This window comes from Myotis yumanensis, unplaced genomic scaffold, assembly GCF_028538775.1.
Source record: "Myotis yumanensis isolate MYYU_CA2020_CCGP unplaced genomic scaffold, mMyoYum1.0.hap1 SCAF_16, whole genome shotgun sequence".
NCBI lineage: Eukaryota > Metazoa > Chordata > Mammalia > Chiroptera > Vespertilionidae > Myotis > Myotis yumanensis.
Genome location: NW_027223767.1, coordinates 41,458,089 through 41,481,448, shown reverse-complemented (window position 1 = coordinate 41,481,448; position 23,360 = coordinate 41,458,089). Strand labels below are relative to the sequence as shown.

Here is a 23,360-nt window from a genome sequence, read left to right as displayed (position 1 = left end):
GACACAGTCGCTGCAGGAAAGAAACATCTGCACAGCATATGTTTCAATGGACCTGGCATATATAGCATACTGTTCTTAATATGTTTGCTCCCTTTAGCGCCATGTGTTTTAACCAAGGTCACCTCTCCGAGAAAGGTTGTTTTCCCAGGTGGGGATCTTTCCCTGAGGTTAGGGAGGGGATACAACCCCTTAATTAAGTGCCGGGCGGGTAGTTAAGCTACATAATCTTTACTCCCTGGAATGGAGATAAGAAACGCCCTAACCTTTGTAATAGAAATTGACAGGATTAAAATCGGCTGGTATAAATACGGATGTAACAAGACAATAATCATCAGATCCTCATCAGTTCCTAACCAGAACTCCGACCAGAACTTTGGCTGGAGATCCTGGCTATAGGTCCTGACTAGGCTGCTGATCAACTGAAGGCTGTCTTCGTGTCATTCCTTCTTCGCCGACTCCGTCCACACCTTTGAGGACCCCTGGACCCGCTGGGATTGGACCCCAGCATCTAACAGCCTTGAATTCTTTTCTATTCACTGTGCTTGGCTGGAGCCTTACTGTCTTTTAGGTCTTAAGTCATTTCCACAGAGAGACTTATTTACTCTTTGAGAGGACCCTGCTTCCCCCCTGATCATATAGCTCAGTGGTTCTCAACCTTGGCTGCACATCAGAATCACCTGGGAATCTTTTTAAAATCCTGATTTCCGGGCCTCATCCTCCGGAAATTCTGTTTCTTAGTTACTAATGTTGTGGCTCCACCTCATAACAAAGAAACAGAATTTCCGGAGGATGAGGCCCAGAAATCAGGATTTTAAAGATTCCCAGTTGATTCTAATGTGCAGCCAAGGTTGAGAACCACTGATATAGCTAATGATTAAGTGGACTCAAAATGTGTTAGGCCTGTTTTTCACACCTTACTTTGTATCAATTCACTTAATATTCACAGTAACTTTGTATCTGTAGGGGACTATCCTATATAAGAAAAGCCTAATAGGGGGCAGAAGTTAACACAGGAACTGCCCTCAGACCAGAGGCCCCAGGCTGGCCAAGGTGGGTGCCAGCGGGGCCCCACAGATCGGCCCTGATTTCGGGCCAGGCCTAGGGACCCTACCCGTGCACCAATTTCATGCACCGGGCCTCTAGTTATTATCATAAGCCCCACATTGCAGGTAGGGAAAGGAAGACAGAATGGCAGAGCTGGGATTGCTAACCCAGGAAATCTGGCTTTAGCATCCGTACCCCGATTTATACTGACAGAGTTGATATTTCTTTAGTGATTATCTCCCTCACTGATCCTCCAGGTCTGTGGGAGCAGGGCTGTGTCTGAAAGGTTCCGAGCTTAGCATCAAGCCTCAAGAGCGTGCCTGGCACACAGTAAGTACTCAGGTAATTGAATAAATGAATCGACAATTCAAAAAAAAATTCCAGACTGGGAGGCATCAGGTGCAGGACTGAATCGTTGTACTTCGCTTGTAGAAACCGCCTATCTCTGCCCTGACTTCGCACCCCGTGAATCAGGGGAAAAGGGGTGGGAGGACCAGGCCAGGTGGAAGGGTTCCCCTTCCCCCCCCTCCCCCTCGCCCCCTCCACCCCTCGCAGCGCAGGGACTGGGGAAATGGAGTCTGAACGTGGAATGAGTTTCCTCCACTGGAAGATGGCACCGGGTGGTCGCGTGGGACACAGGGACACGCGGCTCTTTCCTCCATTTCGGAGCCGTGCTGAAGCTCTGAGACGGAGGCTCCGATTTCTCCCCGTGAAGGGCCTCGGGGGAAACGGGTGGCCTGAGCCACACCGCGCTGAGCCTCCGGCTCTGCCAGGAGCGGAGTGGGGCGGCGCCGCGGAGGGGCGGAGTCGCGGCCCGGCCTCGGCAGGCCCCGCCCCCTAGGCCGGCGGAAGCGGGCCCGACCTCGCCTCCCAGACTTGGGCGTGACCCCGAGGGCGCACGCGCGCGCGCTGCACGCTGGGAAAGCGCCCGCGCGGCGGCCATTTTGTCTTATCGGCTTCTTTTTGGAGGAGGCTTTTTCGGCCAGCGTGCCGGCCGGAGAGGTTGGCGACGGGGTCGCCGGCGTTTTCCTCTGTGAGCGCCAGGGCTGGCGGGAGCAGCCGCTCGAGGGAAGCACCATGATTTCGGCCGCGCAGTTGTTGGATGAGTTAATGGGCCGGGACCGAAACCTGGCCCCGGATGAGAAGCGCAGCAACGTGCGGTGGGACCACGAGAGCGTAAGTCCCGCGGGCCTTGGGCCTGTGCCCGGGCGCCGTGGGGGAGGGAGGCGGCGCGGGCTTGGGCCCGCCGGTCCCCGCGGCTCGACTCGGGGCGGGGGGCCAGGACCGCGACGCTGTCGGGTGTCTGAGCCCGTGGCCGGCGGGAGCCGGGAGCGTGGCCCGGGAGGGAGGAGTCTGCCCGGGTCTGGGCAGGAGGGATGATTTGTTTTGGTTTTGGTGTCGAGGCAGCGCAGGGGACACGCGGGGAAGGAGTTACTGTATCGGGGGCTCCAGAGTCTTCATTTCATAATGGAATAGGGAAAAGCACACATCCTCCCGTTATTTGGGCTGAGCGACGTAGCGAGACCGACGTTTCTGGCCAGGGTTCGTAGGGACAGTAGTCCGATTTCTGAATGGAGGCTTATCTGGGGGAATGAATCTTTAAAGAGGTCCTAACTTGGTCGGGTTCACCCGTATTTACAAAGGTTTGTTTGCAAATGTTGTTGGATAGCAGCACGTTCTAGTAAGCGCTTGTCAAAGCCTTTTCTTAGAAAACTCGCTTGGTCCTCTGACCCTGTGAGTGAGGGTAACTGTTACACCCCCAGTTTCCCAGGTGAGGCTCGGGAGGCTCACCAATCCGTGATCTGCCGGCCGGTTAAGTGGCGAAGCCAAGTCTTGGTGGCCCCGCTCACACTTCCATGCAGTCGGTTCTCTGAAAAGACCCTCATGTATTCCAGGTGTTTTGAACGTGGAGCAATAACGGTTATTTTAAGTCTTACCTGAAGAACAGATGTAGGGTTTTAACTTTACTTGGCTTGCCGTTATAATCAAACAGCATGGTAATTTAAAGGCAGTCGCTAATCAAAATATGAAGGAATGGTTAAACAAATAGAATTTTTAAAAAAAAAGTTAGATGCTTACTCTCTAAACACAAGCTTTTGCCAGAGTAAAATCTCTTTGCAGCGCATGGAAACAAGTTAGTGCCACCCGAGTCCTTTCCGTGCATCGAAACATGCGTGTGTGTTTAAAGTAGCGGTTCTCAACCTGTGGGTCGCGACCCCTTTGGGGGTCGGACGGCCCTTTCATAGAGGTCGCCTAAGACCATTGGGAAACATATATAATTACATATTGTTTTTGTGATTAATCACTATGCTTTAATTATGTTCAGTTTGTAACAATGAAATTGGGGGTCACCACAACATGAGGAACTGTATTAAGGGTCGCGGCATTAGGAAGGTTGAGAACCACTGGTTTAAAGGATCGGGATGCTACCTGATTCCATAGTGTGAAGGGTTAAGGTAGAATTCACTGTGTGGGGTCAGAGTCCCATATTTGGCATGGACCTCAAGAGAAGTGAAGCTTTTAGAAAGTTTGTAGGTTTTTAATATTTTGGGGTTTCCCCCCCTTATTTGTCTAAATAGGAGACAGTAGTTTTGTTGTTTGTCTTGACCCTCTTTTTTTGTAGGCATTTCTTTTTCACAGTGTGGTAACTTTTTCTTTTACCACTTAACTCAGTAATCTTTCCGTCTAAGCTTTCCCCAGAAAAGTATTTAGTTGATATACAAAAAAGACAATTATCAATTTTGAATCAAAAGGAAAATCGCTTTTGATTGCCTCCTTGTGGACTGGAGCCGCCTATGCTGTACCTCCTTGGTTTTTTGAACAGGGTTGTGGAGAAACTTTGTTTCCGTGGTGGTATTTATTCCCACATTACATTATATGTTACAGGTTTATAACATTAGCAATGAGGCTCTCAGAATAGCAAGTTAGGTTTTATGTCATCTCAGCTGTTTACTTTTCAGTTTTAGTGTTTCCCGCTGATTTAAACTTTTGGTACTTGTCACCAAAGTATTTTATGCCTTTAATGACAGATTGCACTTCATTCCAGGTTCAGGGATTTGAAAAAGTCAATTACTAGTATTTCAGATTCAGGACTGCAGGGGAAAGGTTGGCATTGACCAGGAACAAAGCACATGGCCTCTTCTAAATAAGTCAGAATTACTGGAGGGTATAATAAAGCTGGGGAAGTTTGTGGCACCACTTCCGGGTCATTTGGCTATTTTATGCTGGCTGTTAGTGCTAAAATCTTGGAGTAAGGACAACTCCTGCATATAAATGTAGGGGTTTCACCATCACTGTAACCTGATATTTCAAAATATTTTTCCATTTTCAATCCTATTGTAATTGAAATTTTTTTCTTTGCAAGTTTTGCACTAGTTGGGGAAAGCAATTTCGGCTGGATGGGGTTATTTTGTTTAATGATTGAAACGGAAACTTTTACCTTAGTGGTTTTATTTGTTTAATTTTTAAACATTTATTGATTTTAGAGAGAGAGGAGGGGTGAGGGGAGAGACAGACATCAATTTGTTGTTCCGTTTATTTATGCATTCATTGGTTGTTTCTTGTATGTGCCTTGACCAGGGATCAAACCTGCAACCTTGGTGCATCAGGACATTGCTCTTAACCGACTGAGCTACCCCGCTAGGTCTTTACCTTATTGTAAAAAGTCATTCCTAGATATCTATATCAGACCTGTATAATTTGTTTTAAATGTGGATTTCTGCATTTCCCCTCTCCCCCCCTTCTAATTATGCGTGTCTGAGGGAAGGCTCCAGAAATCTGCATATTTTATAATGGCCTCTTAAGCATTCTACTGCTTCCTAACCCACCTTAGTCCTGGGTTCTTAATTGTGAGTAGCACCTGGGAAAGCTCGTTTTTAAATGTAAAGTGCATCTGTGATACAAATTATCCACCTTTCATTTATTTGTAATGATGTATATATTTCCACTACCAAAAGTGAGTCTTGGGAAGGGCCTTTTGTACTTAACAGGTGTTCTCAACTCCTTTGCAGATTGCTTTGGATTTGAGGGAAAGTTTTCAGCTGAAGTGAAATCAGCCTTAGTGTTCCAAGGATTCATTGACACACCTTTTTGCCTCGTTTGTTAGTATTTTATTCCTTGTGATTGATTGTATTTTGCGTTAAACAGTTTTGTTAATCCTAACCAACCGCAGTAATGAGGGAAGCATATGATTTTAACTGCCTAGTGAGAGCATCTTTCAGTTAGTGTCCACATGAGAAGATTTCAGTGTTTGCCAGAGAAAGCATTAGAAGCCTTGTTATTATCAGAATAGGTAAGAATTTTGTAGTTCAAACTGAGATCTTTACATTATAGATCTCAACCCAAATGTGAAATTTTGTAACTGTTGACTTAACTCTGATTCTCATTATACCTAAAATGAGATTTCTTTTATCATTTATCAAATTGAAGTATGCCCTCTGTTCAGTGGAGGTTTAATTATTTAAAAAGGGACTTGAGCCCTGGCCAGGTAGCTCAATTGGTTAGAGCATGGTCCTGACATGCCAAGGTTGGGGGTTCGATCTCAGGGCACATACAAGAAGTAACCAATGAATGCATAATTAAGTGGAACTACAAATCAATGTCCCTCTCTCTGAAACATTTTTTAAAGGGGGGAATTGAATTAAATGTTCTTTTCTAAAATCTTCAAAATGTTAACAAACATTGTCATCAACTTTGGAAGTTACTTAGAAAAGAAAAAAACAGTTAAGACTTCTGTCCACCATTTTTGTGAGCTTTCAAGTATTTTACTAGATATTTTTAATTCAGAGTCACCAGAAAGTTCTTCTGTCAGAAATGCATGCGTTTCCTGCCTTACTCTATGCATGGCAGGCAGGTTAGTGTTGGCTTCTCGGAGTTGCCAGCAGTCTGTGTTAATATGTGTTCTTAACTGCTGTTTGCCTTTTCTCCTCAGAGCATACATAAGGAGTAGGGTGAATAGTTTGAGCTTCCATGTACCCATACCCAATATGACATTATCAACACATGGCCAATATTATTTCCTCTATATTCTCTGCCCCTTCCATTATTTTGGAGAATTCATCACTTCAGCCTTAATGATATCATTATGTATTTCTAAAATACAGACACTAAAAAAAAGGACAATGCTATTATCAACACTGAAACTGTTAAAGTACATATTTGATTGATTGCTTTAGGGAAAGTGTGGGTGTGTACTGTATCATTAGACTTGATTTCTTCACAAGGGGAAAAAGTAGCTTAAGTTAGTAATGTAGTGCTTCCTTATTTTATGAATTATGCTTAATTTTCTCATTTGTTAATTGTAAGTTGGGGGAATTCCTGCATTCATTCAACAAAAGTGTATTGCTCTTAAGCTATAGTAGTATATAGCATAGTAAGGATACAGCACTTGGCCTGAGAGAACACCAGTCTGGTGGCAGATATGAAGGAGTGAATGCACTTCATAACACAATGTGACAGTGCCACAATGGAGAAAAGCACAAATGAGAGGTGCACCTAACCCAGCCTGGGGTATTCGGGAAAGGCCTCCTAAAATGACCCTTAAATACTGGGACCTAAAGGATTAGTAGGAATTAGCCTGAAGGAGTGGGAGGGAAGACAAGTGTTACTAGGGCCTGAGGAATCTTAAAGAGTGATATAGCTAAGGCTCTTGGTGGTTTTTTTGGGGGGGGGGGCGGTACATGTGGCTAGATGGGCATGCTATGGAAAATTGATTAAAATGTTACCAACAGTTTGAGTAGGCAGTAAAAAGACTGAACCATAACTGCAAAGGTGTATATGTGATAAAAGGCATGCAAATGAGTGACAGTAGAAAGTGTGAACACGGTATAGTTGAACCCTGACACAGTAGGTTATCAGGGAATGAATTTTTTAAAAATATATATATATTTTATTGATTTTTTACAGAGAGGAAGGGAGAGAGATAGAGAGTTAGAAACATTGAGAGAGAAACATCGATCAGCCGCCTCCTGCACACCTCCTACCGGGGATGTGCCCGCAACCAAGGTACATGCCCTTGACCGGAATCGAACCTGGGACCTTTCGGTCCGCAGGCCGATGCTCTATCCACTGAGCCAAACCGGTTACGGCTTGGACTGAATATTTTTGTTATAAATTCTTATAGTAAACATTTTCTCTTTAAAAAAAAAAAAAAAAAAACCCACACAATGAATTCAACTCTTTTAGCTAAAAAGAAGCATTTGTTTCCAGCCAGAGTAGTCATTAAGCCAGCAATTTTCAACCTTTTTCATCTCATGGCGCACACAAACTAATTACTAATATTCTGCGGCACACCAAAAAATATATTTTTTGCTGCTGTGACCAAAAGAAAAGTATAATTGTCATTCACATCACACGCTACTGTTGTGTTAGCTGTTGTCTTTTTTTTTTTTTTTTAACAATCTAAGGGAAGAGAGGTCAATTCCCCTGACTAAATTTGGGTATTGCATGTCTTAAAAATTCTTTTGGCACCATGGTTGCAAATGGTCCAACCATGGTAGAAGTGAGTAAGTTTACAGAGTGGTAGGCATTCTTTTTTTTTTTTAACCCCCGTCAGTAAAATTTCCAGGTATTCCTGATTTTTAAATGAAAAAATGTATATGATAGTTTCAAAATAATAGGTTAACTGTTGCCAACATGATAAATTTAAAATGGGAGTAGAGTATCAAAAGCAGAAATTGGATGTTATCTTTATTATGACTTGGTTCTGTAAATTGGTTCTGGTCTTTAACAGTGTTAGAACAGTAAGAACAGTGTAGGGTGTTTTGGTGGGTTTTTTGTTTTTTATAAAAAACAAATATTTCTTTTTTTCTAGATATCATCCCATACTTGTTGTTGCTATTGGGGTGGGGGGGCTGTCGGTGGTTAGTGATTTTAAAAGCTGGTATCTCTTCGTTAGTCTTACATATTTCACTGAAATGCAGGAGTCCAGAAGCCACTAATCACCTAACTAATAAAGGTCTAACAAATGAAATTGTTCTTATACTTACTTGGTTGAAAGATGAAGATCCAGAAATGAGAAAATAGTTATTTGACACCTTTTCCTATATAGTTTTAAAACTGAAAATTTTTTAAAAGTTAAGGTTAAGCACCTTTGTTTTTCTTCACTAGGTTTGTAAATATTATCTCTGTGGTTTTTGTCCTGCGGAATTGTTCACAAATACTCGTTCAGATCTTGGTAAGTGAATTTTCTATGTAACAATCAAATTTATGATTTAAAATGGCACTTTACCATTCTGAAATATTTTATCTTAAAGAATTGTTGATAAAGAAATTTCTTTCCTGGCTTAGATTTTTGAACCTATTAATACATGTCAGTTTAGTTAATTATACATGTTTGTTTACATTCCCTCCTGAATCCTATCCACTAAAATGAAATTTTAAAAACAAAAAAGGTATAAATGGAAGAGGAGATATCATTAGAGATGTCAACAAATTTTTGGAAGATGACAAAATGGATGGAAGAGTAGCTACAAACTCAACAGAGCAGAGAAACCTATACCCTAAAATTTAGCCTGCAGAAGGGGATATTAAACAGAAATGAGTGTTTGATCAGCAAAACTGTGGACAGACTCGGGATTTGGAGGCACCAGGTACCATAGAAGGCAGAGTTGAGTCACGGGACTGAAAATGGAAAGTCTAGTTAAGGGTTTTTCCCCTTGACATTTGACATTTTGAGCTGAGTAATTTTCTTGTTTTAGGGGTCTGTCCTGTGTTTTATGGGATGTTTAGCAGCATCCCTGGCCTCTAGCCTCTAGATGCCAATAGCAACCCCCAATTGTGACAACCAAAAATGTCTCCAGGCACTGCCAGATGTCTTGGTGGAGACGGACATAATCCCCCTCTGTTGACCACTAGTCTAGGTGATCCAGCCCTTAAAACCTGTGCATATGGTGATTCTTCCTCTCTCATTCCTGAGGGTTACTTTCTGGAGAAATTAAAGAGACTCTAGTTCAACTGAACCACAAGATTTAAAAAAACAAAAAACAAAAAACTGACTGACTATTCTCCCAAGGATTGTACATAACTAGTATTGTTTTAGAACCATACAAGAGAAGTTGACTAAGCACAATGCTTGCCCTATAGCATTAGGAGCACATCAGGGCTGGAAGAGTTTAGATATTGGGACTCCAGGCATAGCACAGGGCAGTAAAGAGTAAAATTGAAGACTGTGAGAGATTAACTGAGTCTATATTCTTAATAGTGGGGTTTTCCCATTCCCTCCTCTGCCCTGTTCCTAGAAGAATACAGCCAGATGTTTTTCCCCAGGCAGAAGAGAAGAGGATTCTTTAGAGAAAGTGAACAGTTCCCGAGAAGTGATCTACAGGTACTGATCCTTGGGGAGTTCTAAAAGAAAGTCTTGATGCCTGATTTTCCAGTGGGTAAAGCTCCTATTAGTTGACAAACTCTGCCTGTGCATACCAACTTCCAGTCAGATGTTGGAAGTGTTTCCCAGGCAAGGACACCAGTCAGACATTGAAGAAAACCTTCCACATGAAAGATTAACCAAAACTAACAGTGAAAAAGAATTTAGTGGAGTTAGAGATAAGGAAAACAAAGTTTTAATTAAATTTAGTATCAGAGAAATTAGAAGATATCAGGAAGAATAGGATGCTATATAAAAGTGAAACTTTTGAAAAACCAAAAAGAGTTCTTGAAATTAGAACTGGAGAAATCTGAAATGAAATCATTGGAAAATTTTGGGAATAAAATCAAGAAAATTTGCTGGAGTGTTGGGTCATCGGACAGAAAAGATTTAAAATATTAGCCCAGCTCTCTTAATAGCTGAAGTAAGAGTCTAGATCAGTGGTTCTCAACCTTGGCTGCACATTAGAATCACCTGGGAATCTTTTTAAAATCCTGATTTCTGGGCCTCATCCTCTGGAAATTGTTTCTTTGTTTCTAATGTTGTGGCTCCACCCCGTAACAAAGAAACAGAATTTCCGGAGGATGAGGCCCAGAAATCAGGATTTTAAAATTCCCAGGTGATTCTAATGTGCAGCCAAGGTTGAGAACCACTGGTCCAGATAGAGAAAACAGAAAGGAGAAAAATTTAAAATTTGCAATACTGAAGGATATTAGTCTCTAGATTGAATGTGGTCTTCATGTACTCAGCACAGTAAGTGAAAAAGATCCATACCAAGAAGACACACCATTGTGAAATTTAAGAACACCTTGGGGGTGGGCACACAAGATTGTGAATCAGACTGGCTTCAGATTTGTCGGTAACAACACTGGAAGCTTGAAGACATTGGAGAAACACCCTGAGGATTCTGACTGACAAATATTTTTACCTAGGTTGGCTTTATGGCCAAAGTTGAAAGTGTGAGGGTGAAAAGAGATTTTTTTTTTCAGACATGCAAGATCTCAACAAATATATCTCCCATGAACCTTTTCCCTGGAAATTCCACCAACACAAGGGCATAAACCAAGAAGGAGAAAAACAAGAGATCCAGTAAACTGCATTCAAAACAGACCAGAAAAGGAATTTCTTAGGATGACAACTCTGTTAGTGGGCTTAGAAAATAAGCAGCCCATATTGAAGAGATCAGAAAATTCGTGGAAGAAACTGAAGCTGATTTTCTGATGTGTTTTGAATCTTGAAGGAAGTTATTGTTGAGATAGTTTCTATAGCTGAGTTAAAGTGTTTGAGAAGAATTTGGAAGTAAATAGAAAACTAAACAAATGAAGAATACTAACAAAGTATGAAGTGTATTCAGTGTCATCATAATGCACCTTTTGTTGGCTCAGCAGTTAATAGTACTTACATAGTCAAACTATAAACACTGAATAGTTATTTAATCTAAAATTTTAATGCCCAACATCAACTAAAATAAGCATTGAATTTATGAATATATGGATACTTTATAAATATCCAGAAGAAACAGCTAACAGTTAAAATTGGTAGCCTTTTAGAGGTGGGAAGGGATGAGACTAGGGTGCTAGTCTTGTGCTGTTTGACTACATGTGCAGATATTCAAAATTAACAAGATGTCAGTGGTGGTTCTGACCAGTACACCCTCATCAGAGTTTTTTTCTTGGGTGGCAGTAAGGAACAGTTTTCTCTTTCCTCCCGCTCTCTCTTTTCTTAACATACAGTTGCTCTCCATTATACTGATCTCTAAGACTAAGGAAAACAGTTTTCGTGTGCTTATTTGGGCATGTTGCTTCATTATTCATTAGGCTAGATTTAGGTACCTACAGACTACTCAAATGATAAAATGAATCTTTTCCCCCTTTATATGAAGAAGGAACTTTTTATTTTAGCAAGAGGAAAAGTTGGTAAGGTCACCAATACTTTATGTACATTCATATTTCTTGTTTTTTTTTCTTCAGGTCCATGTGAAAAAATTCATGATGAAAATCTACGAAAACAGTAAGTTATTTTTGTTTTTGGTCATCCCCCATCTCCCTTCTTCCCAGTCATTGGTTTAAAGAGGAAAAGGATTGAAGAAATAATTGGAATTAGTGTAAAATGAATGCCTGATAGAGGTCCGTCCTATTCATTAGTTGGGGGTGGCAGAAAGTCGTAGCTTCCAATAATGATACGTCACAGCTGCTTATTGACACCCTGGTTTTATAAATGAGACTTGTCCAGGTCACAGATCAAATACAGTAGTAGAGCTGGTATTGAAGCACGTAGATTTGCCTGATTGTAAAACCTATGCTCTTAACCAAACATAATGTTAAATACCACCTTCCCTTTACCAGGAGGAGGGACAACTAGAAATTCGCTTCTTAAATACCTAGTTTACCTTTTAGCCTAAATGCAACTATGGGACTTGTAATGGTAGAATATGTGAATTGTAATGAATAGAGATCTGGAAAAAATTTAATGCTTGTTTATTTTCATTTTTATCAGGTATGAAAAGAGTTCTCGTTTCATGAAAGTTGGCTATGAGAGAGATTTTCTTCGATACTTACAGAGTTTACTTGCAGAAGTAGAACGTAGAATTAGACGAGGCCATGCTCGTTTGGCATTATCTCAAAACCAGCAGTCCTCTGGGGTGAGAATGAAATTAATTTACAATTTTGTGAAGTGTCCTTGTTCTCGGGAGAACTTTCTAGTATTGAAACTTGTGTTCGAGTTCATTCATTACTTTGTGTTCTTTTAAAATGACATAAAACTTATTTAAAAGGCATTTTTTCAATCTTTATTAGTAAATGTAATACTGATTTTGCTAATCAGATTTTTCTCTTAAATGTTAGTAACTGACAATATGTAATTGACTAACAGAAATTGAAGATAACTGAGTTACTATCCTTGTGATTCAACATTTTAATTATTAAATACAATATGTGAGAGTTTGAATGTTTACTTTTGTTCTTTACTGTTTGATAATACATTTTATTGTCTTCAATAGGCAGCTGGCCCAACAGGCAAAAATGAAGAAAAAATTCAGGTTCTAACAGATAAAATTGATGTACTCCTGCAACAGGTAAGAACTGTGTGCATTAGTGTCAGGAAATACTTAGAATAAACATTTAACCAAAGAAGATAGGAGGATGGTAAATAAATACGTGTAAAGGTGCTCAATATCCTTAGGAAAATACAAATTAAAACCACAACAAGGTACTAGTTGTACACCTATCAGAACAGCTAAAATTAAAAAGACTGACCATACCATGTGTTAGTGAAGATGTGGGCAAACTGGAACTATGGTACACTGCTGCTGGAATATTAAATGGTATAACCACTTTGCAGAAGAGTTTTATCTATTTCTTAAGTTAAAGGAGATACTGTGAACCATTTCACTACTAGATATTTACCCAAGAGAAATAAAAACATGTTTACACAAAGAGTTGTATGCCAATGTATACAATGTGTATAGCAATTTTATTCATAGTAGGCAAAAAACCAAAAACCTACAACTAAAATGTCTATCAACAGGTGAATGGATAAACAAATTATGATGTATCCATGCAATGGAATACTACTCGGTAATATAAAGGAACTAGAGGCCCAGTGCACAAAAATTTGTGTGTGGGTAGGGTCCCTAGGCCTGGCGGGCGATCAGGGCCGATCTGTAGGGCGACCAGCAGAGTGATCAAGGACTCCGCTCTCACCCACCTTGGCTGGCCTGGCGCTGGCCCCGCCCCCTGCTGCCACCACCAGTTGGGGCCTGCTGGCTGGGAGCAGCTCCTGCTTTGAGCCTCTACCCCTTGGTGGTCAGTGCACTTCATAGCGATCGGTCATTCTGCCATTCAGTTGATTTGCTATTAGGATTTTATATAGATAGATTACACGTAACAGTATGATGAATTTTAAGTTAATTAGGCTGAGTGAAAGAAGCCAGGCCACAGGCCCCGCACCCCATACCCCGTAACCCCCCCCCCCCCCAGAGTGCATAGTTCCATTTATATAAAATTCTACAAAATGCAAAATAATCTATAGTGAAAGAAAGCAAATCAGTGGTGGTTTGGGGAGGAGATACTACAGAAACATAAGGAAATCTATTGGGGTGATGGAAGTTTTCATTATCTAGATGAAGGTATTGGTTTCATGTGTGTCAAAATTTAACCACATTGTGCACTTTAAAATAAGTAGCGTATTACATGTCGAGTATACTTTCTTAATGCTATAAAAAAATCAAAAGGGTAAATAAACAGAGGCTTCATGAACAAAACCAAACAGAAAGACCCAAACAACCATGCTAATGAAGCACGGGGGGGAGGGGAGGTATTTGGATGATTTCGTTAGAAAGGAGCTTGAATGTGTTTATTTGTTTTAATCCCCCCTAGATTGAAGAATTAGGATCTGAAGGAAAAGTAGAAGAAGCCCAAGGAATGATGAAATTAGTTGAACAGTTAAAAGAAGAGAGAGAATTGCTTAGGTCCACAACATCGGTGAGTAGCAACCTCATTTTGATTTAGCCAGGCTGTTTGCTGTGAATTACTAGAACCTATTTTTGTTTGAGACCCTCTGTGAACAATTTTCTAGTGTCCTCCATTAAGAATCAGCAAACGTTTATCACAAAGGGCTGCATAATAAATACTTTACATTTGCAAGCCACACTGTCCTGAGGCAGCTACCTAGCTCTGCCTTTATGAAAGCAGCTTTAGACAATACATAAACAAATGGGTGAGGCTTTTTATCCAGTAAAATTTTATTTACAAAAGTAGGCCTCTAGCTGCTGGCTTGCCAACTGGTGCCTTATATCATCATGAGTATTCTCGGGTTTATTGTACACCTATCAGAATAGCTAAAATAAAAAAGACTGACCATATCAAGTGTTAGTGAAGATTGGGCAAACCAGAACTATCGTATTTGTGTGTTTTTTGTTGTTAAAGTAAGTTACTCGTTACATATTAATCTTTAATATTGGTATACTCTGAAAATATCTTCAGCTTTTAATAAACTGTCTTAATTAGAGAATATGGATATTGATGGTAGAATACAATTGGTTCCCAACTGCTGACTAGGATATGTTCAGATTATGCTCAATTGATACCTTAATGATTTTGAAAAACATTTTTACTATGGAAGTGACACCTTTAGCCTATTGAATCTAACAAAAAATGAACTTAATAGAGTATAAAATAGGTAGCTTTTTAAAAGATGAACTTTTTCAAGGTGGTGCAGATAATTCAATGGTTACAGTTGAGCAGTGAGGACTCAGCATTTCCTAGATGAGACGAAGAGTGGTTACTATTGTCACCCTTCCCCTCTCTAAAAAGTATACCCAATTGCTGCTGGTATTAAGGCTGGGGGAGATGGGAAATAGCAGTTCACAAAATTAAGTCTGCTGTAAATGTTAAGTATTTTTGGGGGGTTTGTTTGTTTTCTCGTCCTCAGACATTCTTATAACTGATTTATCATTTTAGACAATTGAGAGTTTTGCTGCCCAAGAAAAACAAATGGAAGTTTGTGAAGTGTGTGGAGCTTTTTTGATCGTAGGAGATGCCCAGTCCCGGGTAGATGATCATTTAATGGGAAAACAGCACATGGGCTATGCTAAAATCAAAACTACTGTAGAGGAATTAAAAGTAAGTTTCTTTTAAACATATATTTTAGCAATAGCTAATATATTTTATTATGGCTAAAGATTGATTACATAGATATAAACCTCTTGGTGATACTTTGTTAGTGTGTTATTTGAGGCAGTGATAATCCCTATAAAACTTTGCTTAATCAGTTAGATAAGAAAAGTATTTTATTGTCTTCACTCCATGAATTTGGGGAAAAGAATTTTCCTGAGGATTTAGTCACGTAATGATATCTTGTGTATGTATGTGGTGTTGGAATTTCCCTTTAAGGCATAAAATTTTCTAAGTTGGTCTACAAATGCTCCATGTTAGATAACCATTGTTTGACAATGTCTTTAAAGTTTATAGCTCTAAAAAAATTTATTTCCTTAGGAAAAATTAAGAAAAAGAACTGAAGAACCTGATCGTGATGAGCGTTTAAAAAAAGAGAAGCAAGAACGAGAAGAAAGAGAAAAAGAGCGGGAGAGGGAAAGGGAAGAAAGAGAAAGGAAAAGACGAAGAGAAGAGGAAGAGAGAGAAAAAGAAAGGGCTCGTGATAGGGAGAGAAGAAAGAGAAGTCGTTCACGAAGTCGCCACTCAAGCCGAACTTCTGACCGAAGATGCAGCAGGTCTCGGGACCACAAAAGGTCACGAAGTAGAGAAAGAAGGCGAAGCAGGTTTGTAGAACACGTGAGACAGTGCCTGGTGCAGTGCGTGTATTAGTAAAAACAGTAGTAATTACTAGTGTTTGTTATTCCTTGATACTTGGGATGGTTTTAAGTATCATTAAGCATGAGGATGGATTATGAAAGTTGAATCAGTGAACTGATCCATCTTCAAGGCAAATTCTTGGCAATTTCCCATCAGTCTGGGGAGGTTTGATGCAATCTTACTTAGGAAGTGAGTTTACTAGGTGGTCTTTTATTTTTTTATTTTTTAAATATATTTTATTGATTTTTTTACAGAGCGGAAGGGAGAGGGATAGAGAGTTAGAAACATCGATGAGAGAGAAACATCGATCAGCTGCCTCCTGCACACTTCCCCACTGGGGATCTGCCCACAACTAAGGTACATGCCCTTGACCGGAATCGAACCCGGGACCCTTGAATCCGCAGGCTGATGCTCTATCCACTGAGCCAAACCGGTTAGGGCTAGGTGGTCTTTTAAATACTTCTCAGTGGTCCTAAGAAAACATTTAAATTATAAGTTTTTTTTAGGTAAGATTATCTACTTAGGCTTTGAACAACATCAAGCATAATTAAGAAGTAAAACGTAACTAATTCTTTAAAAACAAAAATATGAAATTAAATTAACTTTTAATTAGAGTTGTGATTAAAGAAGGGGTCAAAGAGCATGATAACTATCTTAGCACTATTTGAAAAATTGAAGTTAGATTTTCAGTTCTTAAGATGTCTAGTGTAAATGGGTTTAGTAAATTATATTCATTTGCCTTTTAAGGGAAATTTAGTTTAATCTTATTATTTATTCAGTGGTATATAATTTCTCTTGTAATATCAGCTGAAACTGCTTTCCTTTCATTTTAAATTATTAAGAAGTAGAGATCGCCGAAGAAGCAGAAGCCATGATAGATCCGAAAGAAAGCATAGATCTCGTAGTCGAGATCGAAGGAGATCAAAAAGCCGGGATCGAAAGTCATACAAGCACAGGAGCAAAAGTCGGGACAGAGAACAAGATAGAAAATCCAAGGAGAAAGGTTAGTTTATGTGAGAATTTGATTCATTAAGTACTATTTTTACACTCTTGTCTCCTCAATCTTCTTTGAAATGGCAGGGTTCCATTTTCAAGCTATACTCCTTTCCACTTAACAGTGATCACCATTCAGTGGGAGATGGGCATTATTGTCCCCTCTCCTGCTCTAATTTGTGAGAATGACAGTTGACCTGGTGTTTTCTTAGGACACATTAAAACTACATTATTCAATTTGTAACCTGAAGTCTTATCTAGATCCGTGGTCGGCAAACTGCGGCTCGCGAGCCACATGTGGCTCTTTGGCCCCTTGAGTGTGGCTCTTCCTAAGCCTTAGGAGTACCCTAATTAAGTTAATAGCAACGTACCTACCTATATAGTTTAAGTTTAAAAAATTTGGCTCTCAAAAGAAATTTCAATCGTTATACTGTTGATATTTGGCTCTGTTGACTAATGAGTTTACCGACCACTGATCTAGATTATTCTAAGTATTGCATTATCTTTCAGGTGTTTTTAAGCTGTAGAATATATTAACTTGGTTATTGGCAGCATTTAAAAAAAATCTTCTGTAGTGTTCCATAATATGTCTTGCAGAGTAAATGTACACTGTTGTGTTGGTCCTCATGTGTAACATTCATGTAACTCAGTAATTAACTTTTTAAAAAAATTTTTATTGATTTTTTACAGAGAGGAAGGGAGAGGGATAGAGAGTTAGAAACATCGATGAGAGAGAAACATCGACCAGCTGCCTCCTGCACATCTCCTGCTGGGGATGTGCCCGCAACCAACGTACATGCCCCTGACCGGAATCGAACCCGGGACCTTTCAGTCCGCAGGCCAATGCTCTATCCACTGAGCCAAACCGGTTTCGGCTAACTTTTTTTTTAATATATATTTTTATTGATTTCAGAGAGGAAAGGAGAGGGAGAGATAGAAACATCAGTGGTAAGAGAGAATCATTGATCGGCTGCCTCCTACACACCCCCTACTGGCGGTTGAACCTGGGACCCTTCAGTCCGCAGGCCAATGCTCTATCCACTGCGCCAAACCAGCTAGGGCAGTAATTAACTTCTAAGTTCACAGAAGTTTAGTATCTTACCATGTGTTTTAACCATGTTTTCTAATGAAACATCATGCTGTTTCCCCTCTACTTTTTTTTGTTTATTTCCTGTGGCATTTTAGTATTTGGTTTATTGTGCACTATTAATAGGCTGTCCCATTTTGTCTTTGGCATGTTTTCACAAGGATATTCTCATCCTTTAACTTAGCCTTTGTTGAAAGATAATTCTTTTAATAATCGAGGTCTTCTTCATTTTCTTCAGATTCTTTGAGTGTCTTTTATATTAACTGTTCTGCTTTGCATGACATTTAGGAATGAGAGGGCCTATTTCTAATTTTCTTGGCTCTGCTTGTTCCATACTGTTCTGCCTGTGTCCATGTTTGGTCACCACATAATGTGTGTGCTGCTGTTTGAGTTTATTGTACTGGACATTCATGTGGTACTCGTTTATCGTTTTCTTTATGGAACTAGCTTGTTCTGGTTTTTTTGGTTGGAGGGGGTCAGACTCGGGTTTTTGCTAGAGTGAATTAGAGAACTAGCAGCGCAAACAGTAAACTTATTTTTGGTCTTTTGCTTTTATTTTTTCTTAAATCAGTTCACTTTCTTTTAAAATATATTTACATATATTGCCTTTTTCTACAACATGGAGCAAATGTTAAAACATAGGAAACAGGGACCGTTTTTTAAACTTGCATGAGTTTTAGTATTTGCCATTTAAGTTCAGAAGTTACTTCTGTGATTCAGAGGCTACACAGGAATAACCGTTAGCTTTTTTTTTTTTTTTAATCTATTTTATTGATATTTTACAGAGAGGAAGGGAGAGGGATAGAGAGTTAGAAACATCGACGAGACAGAAACATCGATCAGCTGCCCCCTGCACACTCCCCACTGGGGATGTGCCCGCAACCAATGTACTGCCCCTGACCGGAATCGAACCCGGGACCCTAGAGTCCGCAGGCCAATGCTCTATCCACTGAGCCAAACCGGCTAGGCAATAACCGTTAGCTTTGAGAAAGTTTTACCTAACATTTTTGTAAGACTTTCTGTATGATGTATTTTTGGGTGAGGGGTCAAATCTTAAGAGGCAGATATTGATGTCAGAGATCAAATTAATCACTTATCTTTGAGAACTAAAGTTCTTTGTTATAACATCATTCATGTTACTTAAAATAGTTGGATTGGTTCTCAGGGACAACAGTTAGCAAGCTTTCATAGCTATCTGGGATCAACGTTGAGCAATAAAAGCCACTGGCCTAAAACAGATGTGCTTACGTAATTTCTGGATAAAAAAAGATGTCCTGAATTGCTTAGCTATAATCCTAATTGTAATGACATCATGGAATATAATATAACTTTCAAGTAAACTAAGATGTGTTGTGTTTAGAATATGGACAAACCGGGATTTTCCTGGTGAGATATTGAGAAGGATAGAAGGCTTGATTCAGAGAAAACTGCATCAGATCCATCTTGAATGGCTGAGTGTGCTGTGATTGATTTACCTTTAACTTTGGGGCCTCTTTTAGAAGTGATATGATTTTATTGGCTTTTGAAATTGCCACTCAGGCACTCCCAGGGTATATAAATGACTGAAGGTCTGAACTTTGAGGCCAGATATGAGCAGTAGCCAACATTTGATAATGCTAATGAGTAAGAGGGAGTTCACTACTCCGGGTGCTGTGATGGAAGCACTTTATCTAACTCGGCAAATGAAAAGTGATTTCTCACACAAACCCATTTTTCTTACCACCAACCAATTTAGGGTACTCTCTTTGTCAAGAGAGTTCCCTCTTTTTAATCCATAGCCCTAAAATCCACCACACTTTGTGGATGTCCTTAGGACTATTAAGATCTACCATATTTACATAGGGCAGAAGATAAGATTATTGGACTGACTACTAGTCCTCTACGGGGCAACAAGACGACTCTTCCTCATTGAAGCTACCTGTGCACCGGAGAAGCCCATAAGGCACAAAGGGAGGACTTTCCCACAAGGTCAGTTAGAGCACACTGTACTGGCACAGTTCTCATAAGTGGACAGACAGACGTGAAGCAAGTCCTACAGTCAGCTACTTGGACGTTGCTTTGTGCATTTTGCAAGTGTTGTGGACTGACCACGCTCCTTCACATAAGATCTTCAATTCTTACATTCTTTGGATGGTGTCCCTTATACCATTTATTGTTTTCATTACCATTCCTCTCCCAGTTACTAATGTTATGTCTTAACACCTTTGTCCAGTTTCTGTGAAGGGTTCTGCTTCTCTTAAAACGTCTGTCTTATGAACTAGTCTGCTAGACCAGCTATTCTTAACTTAGTTGTAAGGATAAAAAAAATGTGTTTTTCCCCCAGAAAGTTTGTAGGTTGCTTTAACATTTCCTGTAGAAAACTTTCGTTAGGTAATGCTTGGAACTAAAAAGGCTACCCTGTACTTAGTCTGTGTACCACTTTTTACCTTTAGTCTGAGGCGTCACCATTCCAAAGAAAACAGTACAAGAAAAACATCGAGACTCACTTTTTCATTCTTCTTTATTTGTAGCTGAGTTGAACTTAATGTCTCCTTTTAGAAAAACAACTCTTGAGTTGGCCTAAATATTACTTAGCAAAGCGTAAACAAGTTCAGTACTTGGATTGAGATTTAAGACCCACTTTCCTTCATTGGGCTTGTCCTTAGGCATTCAAATATAATTTATATAATAAAAGCATAGTATGCAAATTGTCCCCTCTACCAGTAGTTGTTCCGGAGTTTGACCAGGGGGCGGGGCCGGCCAGCAGCCGCTAGGGACCCTACCAGTGCACGCATTTTGTGCACTGGGCTTCTAGTATAGATATGTAAGCAATCTTTTGTAGTTAAAAATAGTTGGAGAAACGTGCCTACTAAATATACAACTTTTTTCATCCATTTAACTTAATAAATTTACTTCATGTGAACACAGCTTCTGTGTACTGTCTTCCATATCTTTCCCATTGCTTTTTGGTGGTTTTTACCCTAAATAAAATTTACTTAAATTTTAGTTTCTGCAGTGATTTGGACTTACCTGTACTTTAGATTCTTACTAGTTGGATAATTTGCCCACTATTTTACCTTTTGTTTTCTCTGATTTCCCACTCCTCCATAAATTACTGATTTTATCTCTTTGATAGATTGACCAAACTGTGTACTTTGTAGTCTGTGGGAAGTGATTGTCTTTTTATCTCTTGATTGTTTCACTTTTCAAAGTATCATGTATTTTACTTTAAAATCCATGATCAATGTCTTCTTTTATGGCAGAAAAGAGGGGATCTGATGATAAAAAAAGTAGTGTGAAGTCCAGTAGTCGAGAAAAACAGAGTGAAGACGCAAACACTGAATCAAAGGAAAGTGATACTAAGAATGAGGTCAATGGGACCAGTGAAGACATTAAATCTGAAGGTGACACTCAGTCCAATTAAAACTGATCTGATAAGACCTCAGATCAGACAGAGGTAAGTGTATTGTTTCTCACTTTGATTAGGGCTTTTTGTTACTGTTTGACAGTGCAGCGTAAGTATGCACAGATGAAGATGGAACTAAGCCGAGTAAGAAGACATACATCTTCTGAAGGAAAAGACAGTGTAGTCCTGCAAAACGTGTTGAGGTACATTGTTTTGTCTCAGCTTTTGTAGCAGACCCGTGCCCCCAATAGTGTGCCTCTTTGGAAATTATTGCCCACATTTGTAATGTAGTCGCCATTGAACAGTTAATTATCCTTTTTTTAGGGATTTTGCTGTCATTTCTTTTTATTTTTTTAAATAAAAAGGTTGAAATGTTTTTTTTTTCTTTTTGGTATTAAGTCCATCTTGTGTTGGTACATTGGCAGAGACATTGCTTTAAAAACTTAAATATTTCTGAGGCACATGTTGGACTACTTTGTTTTAATTAAACTGCTAGTTATTTCTTTGTCAAGGATGTTTCTAGTTTTTTGCTTTATTGCCTTGCATTCTAATGCAGTTTGTTCTGTAACTCGAGAGCCAGTAGCATTGGATTGATGGAAGTGTAGGGTTTATGAATTATTGCAGCTGACTACCATACCTCACACAGCGTTGGTGTTGTGAGCGGCCCATGAAAAGCCAAATTAAAAATCAAGGATTCAGTCAAACTAAGCAGGTACTCATGCCAGGTACTCCTTTCTCTACCCACATCCATGTTTGAATGCTATTGCCTGTGATCTTTACGCTTAACTGTTTTGTATCTTTTTTGTTCTTTACAAGAAGCACAGAGGGGTTTTTTGTGTATTGCGTGAAACTTATAAATCAAATGTTAGTGTATTGCGTGAAACTTATAAATCAAATGTTAACAGAATGGAATTTTTTTTCAACTGTATGTAGGGATGCAGTGGTGCCCAGAATTAGATATCTTTAAAGAATTTTAAATACAATAAACACTTCATATTATTCGCCTTGTTACATTCAATGCAATTCTCAAGTCTTTAAGAGGTATGTGTTTAATATTTCCTACTGTGTAGGAGAATTTTGCAGTCAACCCTAGGTATATAGGAATAGTCACTGGCTGATACATTTAAAGCAGCAGTGAATAGCAAGGATAGACATTTTCAATCTGAAATGTAAAGAACTGATGAACCATACAGAATGAATTTGGGTTTTTAAAGAACTATTAAAAGTCAGGTTTTATCAGAGTTCTTAAAACCTACAAACTATTCATTCTTTGGGCTAGTGGCGTGGGATAGAACATTCCTAATGAAAGGGAGTACCAATTAGTTGATTTATCGGTGGCATTCCTCTTCTAGGACAGCAGTATAACGTGATGTCTGTGTGAGCCATTCCCACATAGGCAAGTATACACAGGCACATGGCTTTAAGACCACACTGATGCCTTAGTAATGAAAAAGAATACAAAAACATTCTATATACATATATTATTAGCAGTTAGTGACTGGGCCAACACTTAGTCATAAAAGTTTGCCTTTTGCATGCTGTCTAATTATCATTTTTCCCCAAATTTTGCATTATAGGACTACTGTTCGAAGATTTTTGGAAGAAAACTGAAAACGGCATAAAGTGAAGACCGACATTAAAATGAGGTGAAAGAAAACTATAGTGGCATAGAAAAAGTATAAAGCTCAGTTAGTTGTTTTTTTTTATTATTAAAAATTAATTCAGGACTCATGTGACCTACCAGATTTCAGAACATGTGTTAATATATATATGCCACTGAAAACTTAGGTCATGTATCATATTTTTTTCTTTAAGACTTTTTAAGAAATATTACCTAAACATGTGGCTTGCTCAGTGTTTAATTGCAAGTTTTCACTCTTGGACTTTGAAAACAGGATTAAACGTTAGTATTCGTGTGAATCAGACTAAGTGGGATTCCATTTTTACAACTCTGCTATTCCTAGCCTTTGGATTTAGAAGTGAAAATAAAGTATCTCTGACTTTCTGTTACAGATTTGATTGTCTCTGTCATTGGAAAGTTTTAGTATTCATCTTTTTCTAATAAAGGCATTGACTCTGAACTAGTCCCTTGTTTTAAATATAAGAGGTACACTGTTACACTGGAGGTATTAGTGCACAGTTTTATGTGGTTCTGTTTAAGACTAATTTTTATAGAAT

General features: G+C 39.3%; 1 protein-coding gene across 8 annotated transcripts; it reads left to right on the top strand.

The window, feature by feature from the left end:
- The first annotated feature begins 2,000 nt into the window (after positions 1–2,000).
- Positions 2,001–23,263, top strand: LUC7L3 (LUC7 like 3 pre-mRNA splicing factor). Of its 8 annotated transcripts, XR_011468467.1 has the most exons (14): positions 2,002–2,220; positions 8,152–8,218; positions 11,377–11,416; positions 11,903–12,047; positions 12,405–12,479; positions 13,783–13,887; positions 14,866–15,027; positions 15,400–15,683; positions 16,560–16,720; positions 21,040–21,180; positions 21,286–21,385; positions 21,829–21,894; positions 22,535–22,578; positions 22,760–23,263. XR_011468467.1 is itself a non-coding variant. In XM_070394811.1 (13 exons), the coding sequence occupies exons 1-12, from the start codon at positions 2,122–2,124 to the stop codon at positions 21,851–21,853; spliced, it is 1,404 nt and encodes a 467-aa protein (XP_070250912.1). In that variant the 5' UTR covers positions 2,002–2,121; the 3' UTR covers positions 21,854–21,894; positions 22,760–23,263. The 8 variants fall into 8 exon arrangements, 6 of the variants coding, with proteins under 6 accessions (XP_070250917.1, XP_070250912.1, XP_070250911.1 ...); XR_011468466.1 differs by having other exon boundaries at positions 21,286–21,894; XM_070394811.1 differs by lacking the exon at positions 22,535–22,578.
- Positions 23,264–23,360: the final 97 nt, after the last annotated feature.

What these genes read in the sequence shown, in the direction of transcription:
- LUC7L3 (XM_070394810.1), top strand. Translation starts at nt 2,122, where the DNA reads ATGATTTCGGCCGCGCAGTTGTTGGATGAGTTAATGGGCCGGGACCGA. An exon ending in AGAGAAAGAAGGCGAAGCAG is followed by an intron (nt 15,684 to 16,559) that starts GTTTGTAGAACA and finishes TAAATTATTAAG; the next exon opens with AAGTAGAGATCGCCGAAGAA. An exon ending in TAGAAAATCCAAGGAGAAAG is followed by an intron (nt 16,721 to 21,039) that starts GTTAGTTTATGT and finishes CTTTTATGGCAG; the next exon opens with AAAAGAGGGGATCTGATGAT.